The sequence below is a fragment of the Larimichthys crocea genome, chromosome XX (genome assembly GCF_000972845.2).
Source record: "Larimichthys crocea isolate SSNF chromosome XX, L_crocea_2.0, whole genome shotgun sequence".
In the NCBI taxonomy this organism is placed as follows: Eukaryota; Metazoa; Chordata; class Actinopteri; family Sciaenidae; genus Larimichthys; species Larimichthys crocea.
In genome coordinates this window covers 7,563,849-7,580,044 of record NC_040030.1, presented here as the reverse complement: position 1 = coordinate 7,580,044, position 16,196 = coordinate 7,563,849, and the positions used below count along the sequence as shown (strand labels likewise).

Sequence of the window (16,196 nt, the reverse complement as noted above, 5' to 3'; positions counted from 1 at the left end):
TGTTCCCGGTGATATCTGTTCTTAGTATTCACATCTGTTGTGTACGTGCGTGCACGTGTTTTACATGTGTGCGTCCTCCTTAACTCCATGAACCCATGCTGGTGGGCTTGTCATGACACATTGCCGCCAAAGTGCCTAATCTCCTCCGACAGCCATGTTGGGGGGGAGGGAGGCAGCGTGCAACATGGCGTAATCCTAGTTTACCTCGGATGGGGACAGTGACACTCTTATGTGACATGATGTATACACAAGGCTCATTTTTCTCCATTTTAAACAGATTTCCACAAAATATACCCAGAGCTTTTTTAAAAAAAAGAAATAGACTTGTGTCATCTTATTGTAACTTAAATTGATGTCCACATGCATCCAAAAGTTATTTTCTGCAAAAAGAAGACTGTGATTGCTGCACTTTATATTAATTAAGGTTGTCTTGCATCGTTGGCGGCTCTGAAAATGCTTTACTAAGAGAGAGAAGGAGGAAAAGTGGAAAAACTGGCAGCACATGCAAATTAGAAAAAAAATTCAATCGTCACCCTTTTTTTTTTTTTTTGGTTCATTCCTGGATTTTTCTTTTTTGGAAGTGAAGTTATTCACCCATAAAATGAGCAAAGTCAATGGCAGTCTTTTCATCCTACATTTACTCAAACACTGACTTGTCACTCTCTCTCGCACACAACAAGCCTTCGAGGATTCTCTCCCCGCTTAGCTGTGGTGCTTGTGTGAGAAGCTTCCCTTTTATCAAACCACTTGTACAATGAAAAACTCTGAAGAGACTTTCCCCCAAAAGCCTGGCCCTCCTCTCTGCCTGCCATGCACTGGCATGTTCGATGAGAGACATCTCTTAGGACTACAATCCACGGCTCGGCCAAGTACGCTCAACTCGAAACAGTGCGAGTTACAGACACGAAAGCCATTATGTTCTAGGGCTGCCGCAACCGAATATTTTGATAGTCGACTAATCACCGATTATCTTTTCGATTAGTCGACTAATCGGATCATACATAAATTGACTTTCCCGGAGAGGGGCGGGTGGGCAGGCACTGTAAAGCTTACGGATGGAGCCGTGAGCCACCTTCGCCCCCGGGTCTTTCCATGCCGACCCAGAGCCGCCACGGAGGACATGCGCCCCGGCGGAGGCCAGCCAGCGCCAGGGAGAGGTCCCACGAGTGGATCCTCCCGCACTGTGCGGCTGTCCCTGACCCGCCGAGTTGAGTCCTCTGGGCAGACTGCACGGACGTTGCGGAAAAATCGTGGTGATTGGTTAAAATTGCAACACCGTCCTGAATTCACAGGGATTCACTGAAGTTGCGTGGAAGTTGCAAATCGCAACATCGTGAATTCCTGAAGGGTCTGTGTTATGGTATCATTTACGGTACAGTCAGGCCTGACGCTGATTACCACTACTGCGCATGTGCGTAGGGGTGTGTGTGTATGTGACAGAAAGGCAGACGCGGCAGTGGAAGCTGCAGGCGCAGTTTCGAGAGAAAAGCAAAGTTAAAAAAAACAAAAAAAACGATGCGTTGACTATTAAATTAGTTGTCGACGATTTTGTTCGTCGACATAATCGTGGCAGCCCTATTATGTTCCAGCAAACGCTCGGATGGCGACGACCTGCCTTGTGCAAAGTTTCACTAGAGTCAAAAGGAGACGGAGATGGCAAGGCGGATGGATTGAAATGAGATGCTATGAAGATTGATGGAGCGGTACAAAAAACAAGAACAATGCAGACAAAGAAGCAAAGGGGAGTCGTGGCTTTTATTTTGTGTGTGTGTTTGGAGTGTGACTGCTCGTGTCTGGGAGGCTGTGCGTCTGATCATCATTGCTGTTAATGAGAAAAGCTCAACATGCATGGAGGACAAGCCTCATTGTTCCCTTTCACACTCGAGTGGTTTTTTACATCGTCTCACATCCCTTCTAGGCGGCTAGAGGACCAAGAGAGCACACCCGGTGCTGAAACTTTGATTAGTCGCTCGTTTTTCATATGCACTCCATCCAAAATCTGGTTTCACTTAGCGTTGTGAAATAAAATTTTAAAAAAAGGAAAGGAGGAAAAAAAAGAAAGAGGCAGCTCACCTACGCACCAGACGCGCACAACCTGTCAGAAAGCTGCCACGTTAGCTCTCACTCAGATTCATCACTTTCTCACCGTGCTTACCAGAACACCACCTGGGCATGGACATGTGCCGGCCAGCGCGGGGAAACGCACGTTCTCACTCTCAGGCAGACAGATTCACAGCCAGGCAGACACACCGACCGGTGCCAAAACACCAGATCCGCACCACCTGTCGTTCATCTTACGAAAAGCTTCACACGTACCCGAAATCTCCCACCGAGTCTGCAACTAGAATGTTACCTGGGCGCTTTCAAATTGACTCAGGCAGTAGTCGAATATGCTTGTTGTTTTTTTACCCCAAAAATAATCAGATGAATTCATTCACACGTGAACCGTCGGCGTGAAATGACAATAAACCGACTTCTGTAACCGGTGAAACTTTCTGCTAGTTGTTTGTTTGTTGCATGTTTTGCAGACTCTGAGCAGAGATTAAATGGATGTGAAGAATTAATCACACGCATTTAGGGGGCACTCCCACACACGCAGCATCCTCCTCAGCCAAATAGCATATTCTCTACTGCTGCCAGTGTCCACGGCCACTGCTCACCAAACATGGCATCTGTCTGGCATATGGAAGCTCTGTAGGGTCATCCAGACAGGCACGCTGTCACCCACTGCCTTCTGCCACCTAAAACCCCCTCCAAACACACCATTTTATTTTCCCTGTCCCCCTCATTCATTATCCTCGTTCTGTTGCATTTCATATTCTCTTCCTCCACACAATTAAGCGTCTTCCTTGTTGGCCTCTCTCCTTTGCTTTTCCGGAACATAATTTTCTTTTTTTCTAACAATCACTGCATCACACCTCTCCTCCAACATCCTCCCCTCTTCCATCGAACGGCACACTTGTTTCCCATGAAGAGAAAGATTTCTTTCCTTTGCCACTTTTAAGTCATCCCCACATGAGTTTTTGCTTCTGTTTGTGTCGCAAAATGAGCCATTATGCCTCCCCTACTGGAGCCAATAGAAAAGGCTGTGAAAGAAGTATCCGGGACCGGATACGCGAGGCTGTTCAGAATCCGAAGGCAGTCATCAACGGTGTTCAGCTGCACACTGATTGGCTGTGTTGTGTTACAGTGAGCAGAACAGTGAAAGATGAGGGCGAGCCAGGAAAGGCGCCCTCCCGACCGGAGTACAAAGAGGCTCACCGCGATAGTTCCAGCGCGGCGAGCGTATCATCTGTGCATATTGTGCTTGTAGTGCTCTTGACTTAGCATCTTTCACAGAATGCTTCAGATTCAGATGCAGCCTCTCAGCTGTGTGGAGTTTGGCAAAAGTGAAGGATGGCTATGTTTTTTAGATTTCCTTTTTTTAAAGCAGAGCTTCTGTTTATATTCATGGCTTGCCATTTTTCTCACCCCCTCCCTCTTTCACATCATTTTAGACTCCCCCCTAGCTTTCTATGTGGAGCACTAGCAAAGACAGATAAAACCCGCTACAGGCACTGATAGCTCCCCTCCAAAGCCCAAATGGCATCACTGGCCTTTTGTGTTGTCCGTGAAATATCGTCGGCCTGGTCTTCCATATGGTGACATCTGCCTGATGGGACCAAGATGCCGTGTCCCAACGCCTTCCAAAAAAAAAAAAATCTCTCCTTTAGTTTGGCTTTGATGGATGGCTTGTGCAGCCACTGCACTTTGCCCAGACACACACACACACACACATGCACTGCCCTAGACAGAGTGGCAGTACCATCCAGCTGCAGGTCTGTTATCTTGGCGGTGCCATGTGCACCGTAGCTATCAAATCAACCTATGTGCAAGAGCTAGCTAAGCAATTAAACTCCAGAGGCCCATCCACGGTCGACAGTTTTAACATCTGGTATCCTTGTTCTAGAGAGTGTGTGTATGTGTGTGTGCGGGCATCTGAGTGTGAAAGCTCATCTGCTGCTATAATAAGCTACAAAAACATGGAGCACAATTGAATCCATTACAAGAACACAATGACTCTTCTTCACTGTCTCCTTCCTTCGAGCGACTTTTTACTTCTTTGTGTCTTTAAATTCTTTTCACCGTCACGCTAACACTTCTCTTTAAGTCTGTCCGCACTAATCCAGCAAACGACGCTCACTTTCAAACTCACAAATATTTGCTGCACAACTTTTACTTGCCAAACTATACATTTTAATTCAGAGACGGGTCTATGAGCAGTGTGGGTGGTCAGGGTTAAACGTGGCGGAGGTGTGGTGGACTGTGTGTGTTGAAGGCCTTGTGTAAAGCTTGTATCCACTCCAGCTCCACTCAGAGGATCTGCCTCTTGAGCTTTCCAAGGTCCATACATCCACTTACACTATACCCATCGAACCAAAAACCGCCGCTCTGCCACCCCACCCCCTGCCCTATGACTCATCACCGGTTCATTCAGTGAGGCTAAATGGCTGTTCTAGCAGAAGCAGTCAATATGCTCGACGCTGCACATCGGCTTCCTCCCCTCTCTCTTGCTCCAACTCTTTTATATCCCGTCTGTACTCTGAGTACATCCGAATCTGTGCATGTCAAGCAAACGGAATAACAGTATTTATATCGAAACGAACCATTAACAGGAGGTGTGGGTGGCCGACAGGTGCATCAAGTGACAGGCGCATCAGGAAGCAGCAGAACGTGAATAAAAATAAACTCCTGCCTTTACATCTTATTTATGTCGCGCAAAGTTTATCATGAACTTCATGCTTGAAGTTTGGACGGAAACAGTATGACATAAACTCACATTACATGAGACTGTGTGGGTTTTTCCTCTTCTGTGGTTTATGAACACCTGCATAAGGTTAAGGTATACTTTTGTATCAATCCTTCAAGGGGAAGTTCTGTTTTTGTTATATACAGTAAATTCATAAATGGCATTTGACGACTCATACAGTTAAGAAAGGAGGATTATGTTCTATGAAACACACCTTCCTCTCTCTGTCTGACCAAATGAGGACAAAGAAAGCGACAAAGCCATCGATATAAAGTGTGTTAACATATACCACTATAAGCTACTGCTCATGCCAGAGCTGAAAAGGATTAGTCGATCAGTGAAGTGACAAAAACATACACAGATATGAGCTTTCCAAAAGTTTCTTTGTTTTATGTAATTATGTATTGATCCGTGTTCGGGCTTTTGCGCTGTCTGTTGGAAGAAAGTTAAGGGTGTCACCTTGAGCTGTGGAAAAACCGGCTTATAAATTGTCAGTAATTAATGAAAAATGTCTCCGCAGGAAGTAAAACTATGGAGAAAGTCCTTTGTAAATGAATCGATAATGAAAATTAAGGTTAGTTGCAGCTCTCGTACTAGACCGTGTAAAAGTCCTGAGAGCAATGAATTGAGCAAAGTTGAAATTTTATTGCTTATGAAATCAACTTTTCATTCGGAACAGAGAGTGTGTGCGTTTGTGTATTTCACATAGTCTCACTGGCAAACCTTAAAATATACACTGACTAACATGCCAGTTTACTGCCGCACAATAGATCTGATTCATCTCCGTGAATCACAGGTAGAACTTGGAGGCTCACTCCCTTTTTTAGCTCGTAGCTCCCTCAAGGCGTCCTGTGAAACGCACTTGATTATAAGTTACTGCTACGAACCAGCGAGGCGTTGGCCTGAGGCGAGCGGGCACAAGGGAGGGGGGGCGGTATTAGAGCCTCTCATCTCGAGTGTGTTTTCTAGTGTGAGTCGTAGCATGAAGCGCAAAGCGATGCCCTGCACACGGAGGATAAAGCAATGACCCCAAACAGTGAGCCATGAACGTGGCGTTCAGCGCTCCGTATGCTTCCTTCACATGTTTGTGCGTTCCACATCCCCTGCAGTGACATAACCACTCTGTGTCTGCTCGTCTTGATCCCATTGATCTACAGAGAACACTGTGTTCTTTACAAGCCAGTGTTTGCTGGGAGGTTGAGCAAAATGGCCCTAAAAGAACTTTGTGCAAACTTGAATATCCGTGTAAGCAGGTACAAGAAAAGTCTCCAGGGGTAGAAAAGGTTGAAAGGATGCATTGATTCACCGTAATCCTTTAAAGTCCTACATGTGACGCAGGGGTGCGATATGCTAATGACCCGTTCTCTTTCTCGCCCTAGGTGACGGAGTACCTGAACAGTCAAGAATCTGCCAAGAGTGCCAGGGTAAGTCACTTCATCCAAACCGGCTAGTCTCATTGTCTTTCCATCAGCGTCAGAGTCGCCTTCTTCTCTTTTTATAATTGCGCTTCGCCTGCCTCTCGGCGAGAAATCTAATATTGCCAAAACAAGAATACATTACAACACTAATTACTTTTTCTACACCGACTACAGGGGAGAAAGTGTCTTTTCTCTTTGCTGTTATTCTCTCTCTCTCTCTCTCAAGATGTCACACATTACATTGGCAGTCACCATTGTCCCATATGGATTGCTGCCCACAGTCTGTGCAGGTCCATACTGTGAAAATGGGGGGTGGGGGAAGTGTGTAGAAGTGTACAGTGGAGGGGGTAGAAAGGGAGTAAAAATGGAGAATGAATACACACAGGGGGCTCCACAATGAGTCCAGTCACAGAGCTTTGACACAACCCTATCCACTGGAAATGACTTCATTTGAACCCGGTGAAACTGTCAGCGAAATAATGGAGTACATAGAAGGAAGTACATAGAAAGAATCTAATAATGTGGCTCATTAAAAATTCATTTTCATTACACAAAAGCAAGTGTCTGTTTAACGTATACGTCTGCTGATAACTCTATTTTAACTAAGCCAACAATGAATTGATCCTATTAACAAGTATTGACCGAGCCTGATGTGTTTAATTATTCCGTTTGTTAGAGCTCCGCCGTTGTCCAAAAACTATTACAAATATATTAACGAGCAACACCGCAGTACTGGGTGCAATGTGCCTTCGTTAGTCACGTTAACGTGTTGCCAAGTTTACCAGCACCCTGCAGCTGTGAATACCAGATAGTCCCACAATAAATGCTCTGTTGTGTCCTACTGTCAGAGGAGAAAACATTATTTAAACTGTGTTTGTGACTTGTTTTTAAAGATGTCCTTATACATCTCCAGAAAAGAGATTATTGAGACGCAGACTAACATTTGATGATTTAGTTGGGTTCATAGAAAACTTAGACGACAACAGAAATGTGGATTATTAGCAGCCTCATCCTTTTAAAAGTAATAGCTGTTGTCGTCTAATAGCTTGAGTGTAGGAGCCCTGTTGGCAAAGGCCAGATCCCTTTTTGTTTTTCATCTTTTCTCTCATCCTAACTTGGACGGGAAAGTGTTTGTTCATATCCAAAGTGCCTTTTTTTTTTTTTTTTTTTTTTTTTTTTTTTTTTTACAAAAACGCTGTCAAATCCGCACAGACGCTCAGATATTATTTTGTTTTCACTCATGTAAATGTCAAGCATGATGGCTCAAAATCCTGGAGGAAGCCGTCCCTCCTGTGCTCTTTTTAGTTACTCACTAGTTAGACGGCACGTTCAGACAATGAGCCAGTCAGAGGTGGAATTGACTCACGATCACAATTGGTGTTACAACCGTGTTTTCAGGGAGGAGGAGGAGGAGGAGGAGGGAAAAAAGGCAGCGGAGTGAGAGACGGGAAATGGCACAACGCGTACAAATGGCTTCATTCATTCATTCATCCTAATAACTAGTGCTAATTAGCACAGTCGCTAATTAGCTATGAATCACAGCATTAACAGCTGAGCGCGCATGCTTCTGAGAGCCAAAAAAGAAACATCCCACACACACACACACACACACACACACACACACACACACACACACACACAAAAACACCCCTCAGACTGCACAATCACATTTAAATAACCAATACCATACTGGATGCTGTTCCAAACTACACACACACACACACACACTTTGCCAACAGCGTCGTAATAAAGGCGACATTTAGCCTGGAAACGCATGTGATGGTTTATGAGGCGGCGCGGGAATGTGAATGTAATGGAATAGGAGAAGTAATAGACTGGGTGGTATTTGAGGCATTGTGGGGCCTCCAGCTTGGATGGGCGAGCACAAAGAGTCGGATTAAATGGTGATGATGATGATGATGATGATGCAGCAGACGCCTTCGCACCAGGCTCTAAAAGCTTCGTGTCTCCCTCCCCGCTCTCTCTTGACCATTTAACATGTAATGTGCTAGAGAGGTTATTGAAGTCCCATTCAAAGCAATCGGGGAACATAACTGCATTTTATGGTTATTTGTTTCATTATGGTCAATAAAATCTCTCTTTGTCTTCCCCATCAGCTTAACATTTGGCGCTACGGAGACTTCCGCGCGGACGACGCAGATGAGTTTGGTTACAGGCGTTAAAGAAAGGAAGAAAAACAGAAAACCGACCATCCAACCAACACCATTCCAAAGACCAACGTGGACGGCGAGTGACGCTTTGAACAGAAGACAAAGTTAAAAGAAAACTAAACGACAAGCATCGACTCACTTTTCTTTTATTTGACAATTCATCCCTCCAGTTCTGACTTCTCTTCTGCTAATACCTTTATTATTTTTTCCCCTTCTCCAGCTAGCCCCCTGTAGCTCCAAATAGAGCATGCTAGAAATGCTAAAAATATAAAAAAAATAATCATCATGCCAAGATGCAATGATCACTTTGCATTCATCCTTTTTATTTTTCCTAATGGGCCACTGCCAGCTCACGCAGCCTGCACTATTGCCAATCTGTGTTATTTGCCATGTTACCTTTTCAGCAGACTTCCTGTGTGAATGATGATAATTAACGATACTTAAACTTGCGTATGTGTTTGAGCCGATCATGTTCTTTGCTCTCTGATGCTCTGGCCCCGGTTTCCTGCTTTTCCTCTGTACAGGAAGGGATCGGGTCTGTCGGGGGGTGGGGAGACGCTTGATTTTTTTTTTTTTTTTTTTTTTTTTTTTTTTTTTTTGCAAACAAATGCTTCCCTAATAAATTTCATGTAAATGTGAGGATATGTTGAAAAGTGTAAATGGATTTATTTTAGAGAAATACTGTAGGTGGAGCCACACAGACAAAATAAAAATGAAAAAAAAAAAAAGGACAAGTTTATTTTTGTCTTCGATGTATATCTGTGTGATGATGACATTTGCAGATGTTTTTTTGTGGGGAGTGTTTTGTCGTTTATTCACTTATGTCACACTTTTATGACCAGTAAACATGGAATGCCGTCAAGAGGCATTTTATCATCTCTCTATCTTTCTCCTGTAAAGTTTACATTCTAGTAATGGTTATGAACCTCGTCTTGGGCAGTCTCTTCTCTTTCTGTCTCTGTATGCCATAAAGCAGAAACAGTGTTTTGAATTTGTTTCCACATAATGGACCTTTGCATTCTATTAAAAATCTGCTGAATAAAAATAAGCAAACTTAAAAAGTGTTTCAAGTGTTTTCATTGTTTGATTTAAAAAATAAAATAAAGTAGTCTTTGGTGACTGTGAGATCTACTTCAGTTGTACCCAGAATTTGGTACAAATGTTTTAAATCAAACACCTGGAGTAGAAGAGTACTTCTATTTAGATAAAATGTTTTACTTACCCGTGAAACAAAATGCTCTGATGACTAAAAGCTTGGCAGTTTTTTCGATGAATTTCAAATTAAAAGCTTGCATCAGTTTGAAGCGGTTAAACTTTTCAAATCTATCACGAGTTTGCAGCAGTTCTACCTCTCTACTGCGAGCAAACAATGTAAAATAGGCTATTTTAACTTTTCACAGTTTAGATGGTTGAAGACGGGCAGGAGGGACACCTGCTGAATTTACATGAGGTGAGCTCTTCAGGGGAGGTTGTTTTGAAGAATTCATATCTGAAATGTGTTTGTGCGTTCTCAAATCAGCAGGACACAAAATAAAAACATGACTCTCTGGGATGGGATCAACCAAAGGTAATTTAAAAAAAACACAAACAAAACTTGTTTACATGGTATCAACTACTTTATTTGCTCGTTTATCTTGGGATGTATGATTAACATGCAAAGCTATTCCCTGAGTTTATTTGGATATGCAAAGTTAAAATGGGGATTATGATTGTGGATGTTGTCCGTGTTCTCTGCAGAAAGTTGGCTTGAATTTGATGAGGATGTACTGTAACATTACTTAAGTGGGTGTGCTGAGTATAGCTTTACATTAACTTTGTAGCGAGATATTTTCCTTTTCATGCTTGTGCAGCGTGCGTTTAAATATACTGCCGCACTAGTTTGATTTGTTTTCTGGGTCACAGTCTTCAACAGTCTGCGCAGCCATTTCCACCACAGAATGGCTGAAAAACCGGGCTGTAATGAAGTGCTCATAAACATTTAATATTGCCTGCCGTATAAATAAATGCTCCATTCCGCATTAAATGACTGTTAAACATAGAGCAAGCCTGCTTTGCCAAATCTCGCATAAAGCACATCGCTCGCTGCATAGTCGTATCATGACTTATATATATAGTTTAAACTTCATGAAACCATGTACAAAAGAGGACATGATGGAATACAACATGCTTCATAATGCAGTATTCATAAGTTTGTTACATCATCAAGGTCACCTTGATGTATTCAACTCCTTTACATGTGTAGAAACTATAACCAAGGTATTTTTTTTACATGAAGGAGACAGATGGTTCATTTACATTGGAGACGTATGACAGCTGTTTTAAACCACGGTGGACATGTCTCGGTTCAAACGTATGTTGAGTGACAGCTCAGCTCAGTGTGAGAGGCATCCACAATGACCGGAAAAAAACAGTTACCAAAATCGAGTCACTGTCTTACAATTAAAGATTTTAACCACATTTGTCCTACGATGACAAATCCCAGATGGTTTAAGATTTAAATATAACATAACAAATTACCTCATTATGTACCATATGGACAAACATCCAGTTGCTGATATTGCAAAATATAGAAAACTGTTGTTTTTTTATGAATAATATGGAAGAAACGGAGGAAACGTGAGGAAAGTTTCCCTTCCACTCAACCTGCAAAGAGGTGTGTTGGCGTGTGATTGACAGGCTGAGCATTTACACTGGAACCTGCAGCTTAAAGCCAAACATTGATTGACTTTGGGTGTGGTGCAACAAGCCATTGGAAGTAGTTTGCTTTGTGTACTATTCACTATCAGCTTGACCCTTTGCATGCCCTATTGATGTGTCAGTAATCCAAAGCTAATGAATAAAACTGAACATGTGAACGAAGCAGCGTTGATTGGATAACCACGACGCAGAGGCATCTGATCTGCAGAGTGTTAAAGTATGGCAAAATTACCAATAAAGACTATTGGCCAACTTTCTAATAAAAAGCAGCTGCCTCGCATTACAAAGACAGCAAGGCAAGTCATGCGGACTCGTCTCATAGCTTGCCAGCCTGAGTGGCAGCAGAGGCACCAGAAACGAGAGCAACAACACAAGCTGTACAACTTTGTCTGATTGCTAACTCACTCACGCTCACGCAGGGCCTTGGCGAGAAGTTAGTAAAAAACTCAGAAAGCAAGTTTTGTGTGTTTAATAATTGGAGCCACACACATGAAAATATACAGACCCTCTGAAAACGAGCAGACGGAGAGATCCTTGGAATTGGTTAAGAGATGCTGCGATCTGATTGAATTTACGAGTTCTCTATCTACAGAATTGGAGGGTTTGTAGCTTTCTGGTAAGGTCAGGGGCGCAATCAAGAAATCCAAAATAGAACATAAAAATCTCCGTAGAAAAAAAAAAGAGATGACCGGTTACGCTGTAGATTCAACCGTAGATCAAAAATATATCAGGTGCTCTTGGAAAACTGTAAAGGCAATCCAGGCGCTCCATAAATAACAACGAGGAAGGAAATATTAAAAAGCCCCGACAAAGACCTACAGTAGTTGGTTATTTTAATGTCTTACCCTCTGTAATAAATGGCATCATTTGCCTTCACAGTTTGTACATTTCTCCCTTTTGGCTGCTGATTATTACCAGAGCAGATATGTACGCTGTAGCAGAACAACTGTAGGTGGAAATAAAGAGCCTGGTTGTTTTCCTCTTGAAATTAAACTCTCTGTAGGAGTGACCAGAGGTTGTTATTGCACTGGGGGGGGGCAAGATAAAACCGTACCTACTAAAAACTCAAATTGTGATTTTTTTAAAAACAGCTTTCGCCTTGAGCATGTTTTTCAATTTAATAAATAAATCATTTTCTCTGTGGTTGATGACACACAGTAGGTTATGCATGACCCCAGTAAGTAAGAATCAAAGGCCTAACAAATGACTATTCATGATTCAATTTTGAATTGTATCTGTATTAAGTTCGTGTATGTGTGTGGGGGGGGAATTCAAAGTCAGACAGGTTAGAAAGAAAGAAACTGTTGCCCACATCTCTCCCCACCAGATGCCAGTCTTAATTCCAGGTGCCACACACAAGCAGTCAGGAGCCACCAAATCAAAGATGGCCCGGGCAATTTATCACCAGTGTTCATGTCCAATTACCAGAGGCTGGGATGAGAAATATGCCCTAAAGGCAATTAAGAATCCTGTCGGTCGTGTAAGCTGACTCGCGGACTGGATGAGATGACTTTGTCTTATAGATCCATGTCCTTTCTCTGTCTTTTTTTGTCACAAACTATCCATCGTCTGTCCACCCTCCTCCCACATCTCTCCCTATCTGTGCCTCATTGCTTTTTCCCTCTCTGAGCCGATGAGATAGCTACTGGGCCTACTTACAAAAGGCGAAAAAGAAGGGAAGCGATCATGGGGCGATATGAAAAAGTGATCGTCTGTTTGAGTTGTAAGCTAAAGCCTTCTGGTTTCATCTCCTCTCTGTTTGTAAAGCTGTCATAGTTGAAACTACGCCCAGCGGACGTAACATGCAGAATACAGAGAGCCGTTGTCAGCAAATTGTTTGCTTAGAAATGTCGATTATTCGGTGCCTTTCCACGGCGTCGGAGGCAGCCAAATCAAAACAGTGTCAACAACAATTAAACCATGAAGTGTTGCCTTGTTGCGAAGGATTAGTAAGAGAAAAAGCAGCCGAGGTCCTTTTTCTGTGATCTGTCCATGTCTTTGCATGTTTTACCAGTGCAGCCACAAGACTGCAAGAAAGAGACAAAACCAAAATGATTTGTTGTGAACAGAAAGAAACAGCAGAGGAATTATCTTTTTTTTTTCATGAACCCAAAGCACGTTTCGCCTCTGAGGGTGTTTGAGGAGGAAATGAAACTTATCTCAATAATTCACAGACCTGAGGAGACAGAAAATGCTTTAAAACACATTTAAAGGCTCGGTAGGAACGTAGCAAAGGTTTCTGTGACACATTTGTGTGTGAGAGTGTGTGTGGGTGTGTGTGTGTGTATTATCAGTGAACGCACCACTGGTCACAGAGAGATCAGAATTGTCAAATTGTTGTTTACCTCTCTCTTGAACCTCTCTATTTGGAGTCACTCTTGGATTTTATTGGATTTCTTTGATAAAACCAAACTTATAATATGAATATTTCACGGCTCATTCTAAAGCAGGATTATGTTGTAAATGTTGGTAGCCTTTACAAGCTATTAAATAAACTGATACTGGATTAACTCTTAGTGTAAGAAGGCAGCGATTGGGGATAAAATATGTGGTTTTGGCAGACAGAGTTAATTTTATTCGGTTTATAATGTCAATCTGCTCTTCTGAATTGTTAATTTCTTGGTCATGCCACTTAATTTCATGCATTCCCCGTCAAAAAAATATCTCATCGCTCCCCTGTCTTTCCTTATCTCTCAGTAACACCTGCTCACGTCCTGCCCTATGTCCTCCAGTGGTGCAGTTGGTGTCCAAAAATCTACCTGCTTTTTTAGCCCCTGCAGCCCCTGCCGCTGTCGCACTGGCCAGCACTAGATGCAGTCGGCTCTTCCTGGATCCAATTATAAACGTAGGGATGGAACCGTGTCCGAAGGGGGCCTCTGCTGAGTGTCCGGCGGATACGTCTGTCGGTTTGTAAACCATCACAGACGAGACCGTCGTGTGCTACATACGTTACAGGAGGGCACGCTGCGAATACGAGGACAGCGACTGTTATTCTATCGATTTACTCCATGACACCTAAAGCTGCATTTGTGCTTGAAAGACGATTCTGCTATATCTCCCTGCATGACAACACGGCTGACTTGTGGCTCTACCAAGCGGGAACCTGAAGCCAAAAGAAAAACTGCAATTCCTCAAGCAGCCACTTGAGGCTGGCTGCAGAACCAGAGAATCGCCATAGGCCCCCATATTAAAATGCCCACAGAAATAAACTAAATGTTTCTAAATGTTTACAGCCTGGCAGGTGACGGCGTGCTTACATTATCCAGCCTTTTAACTGTCAGTGTGCACTAGCAACAAGGATATTGTGACATACAGTGGTCCCTCGTTTATCGCGGGGGATACGTTCTTAAAATAACCCGCAATAAACGAAATCCGCGAAGTAAGTTTTACAATTATTCTACATGTTTTAAGGCCGTAAAACCCCTAACCACACACTTTTATACACCTTTTTACACACATTTTGTACAGTACTCCCTTAGTTAATCAGGACGCAGAACACATGTGCGGTTCTCCCTTAGCCAATTTAGGACACAGAACACAATGCGCGTTCATACTGTACAGTACGCTGTAAAAAAAAGCATGCAAAATTACACTGAAAAAATCAGCGAAACAGCGAGTCTGCAAAAAGTGAACCGTGTTATAGCGAGGGACGACTGTATTGCAACAATATCTAACACGACTAGGTCTTGTATGTATGCTCAATCCCACAATCCACACACAACAAAGCAGCTGGATGGAAGGCACACTAAGTTTCAACAATAATCAAATGAATAAAACGTGACTTAAACTAATATATATACACATTCATGTCAAAGAGCTACACAAATGAATTCTAACAGCAGGACAGGTGAGCAGCTGATCATGTTTAGAATCTCACCTGGTTTTCTATGTGAGACAAACCTTCTCCTCTTTGTGTCACGCTGGCCTATCAGTTGTAGAATTGTGGACTTTTAATGCGTGTGAACAGATGGCGTAGTAAAATGACTCAGCATTTGGACATTTTACTGTACAGTTTCAAAATGTTAATGGAAAAATATAAAATAGCATTTATGCATGACATTAAAATGACTTTAAATTACTTTGGGATGATACTATTCATCATAAGTTTGCTGCTGATCGAGAACTAAAAATGGCCATTGTTTTATAACAGAGTAGTTTTATAACCGACCTTCATCACAAGCTGTTATGAAATCCAGCTGAACATATTCTTCTGGGTTTTTTCATGAGTTGATCTGCATAAAGCTAACACTGAATTTAAATGCTGAAACGTGGCATTTGATGTGGTTTAAAATACACCGTGGGTTTCACTCGTTTAATATTTCCTATAACAATCATGTTCTGCTTTATAGCACTCATTGAGTGATTCGCTTGTGTCCGTCCATCCCGAGAAATGATCTCCGGATCATGTGAAATGTTAACAGACTAACGGGTTTAAGAGGAAAAGAGAAGCTCAACTTGTCATGTTCGGTAAGGTGACACACAAAATTGCAGAGCTTTACACGAGATTGTGTTTCGCCTCCGAGTGCTTTGGCATCTGCAGAATGACTAAAAAACTCTGAGAGGAAGGTCAGACTCAGTATGTACGACTGAATGAATCGGAGTCTGCGGCGACGTCCGTGTTATTAAAGACTGAAAGGCAGGCAGCATTCACTGGAGTGATGTGAAAGCATTTGGAGATGAAAAGGGACAAATCACAGCTGGCTGACGATTAACAACATGTCTTTTTAAAACGCTTGTAACAACACGAGAAAGTTAAGAATAGAAGCCATTAGCCTAAAAATGTTCTTTTTTATTGAGCTTCTTCTTGTACAGTGTCTTCACAGTACGTCATGGGCCTGTGTAATGTATGCTTTCTACTATATTTGCAGATTATTGTGTGCGCAGTAAAACATAATGTGCCATGTTGTTGACGATGTTTTTTAGCAACATAACTTTTCCGCCATCAGGGGTGAAATCTACCCTGAAAAAAGCTTTTTTACGAGGGTGGGGGTGTCAGCCGCTTCATCCCCGAGCGAGTTTAAGAGCATTAGACTTGCTCTGCGCATCATCACATTACACCACAGACAAACCATCGCACACGAGTGTACAAATCAGAGGAGATTCGAACAACTTCCCTCGTGT

The 16,196-nt window shown here is 42.7% G+C and overlaps 2 protein-coding genes across 2 annotated transcripts in view; one reads left to right on the top strand and one right to left on the bottom strand.

Moving 5' to 3' along the window:
• The window catches only part of snd1 (staphylococcal nuclease and tudor domain containing 1), a 159,661-nt gene extending 150,222 nt beyond the window's left edge, over positions 1-9,439 (top strand). The window contains exons 23-24 of the mRNA XM_019273145.2: positions 6,169-6,213; positions 8,325-9,439. Coding sequence (XP_019128690.2) covers positions 6,169-6,213; positions 8,325-8,390 — 111 coding nt within the window. The 3' untranslated portion in view covers positions 8,391-9,439. The remainder of the gene's footprint in view (positions 1-6,168; positions 6,214-8,324) is intronic.
• Positions 1-16,196, bottom strand: part of LOC104928802 (E3 ubiquitin-protein ligase TRIM38) — an 899,066-nt gene that overhangs the window by 479,069 nt on the left and 403,801 nt on the right. The gene's annotated exons all lie outside the window — the stretch shown is intronic.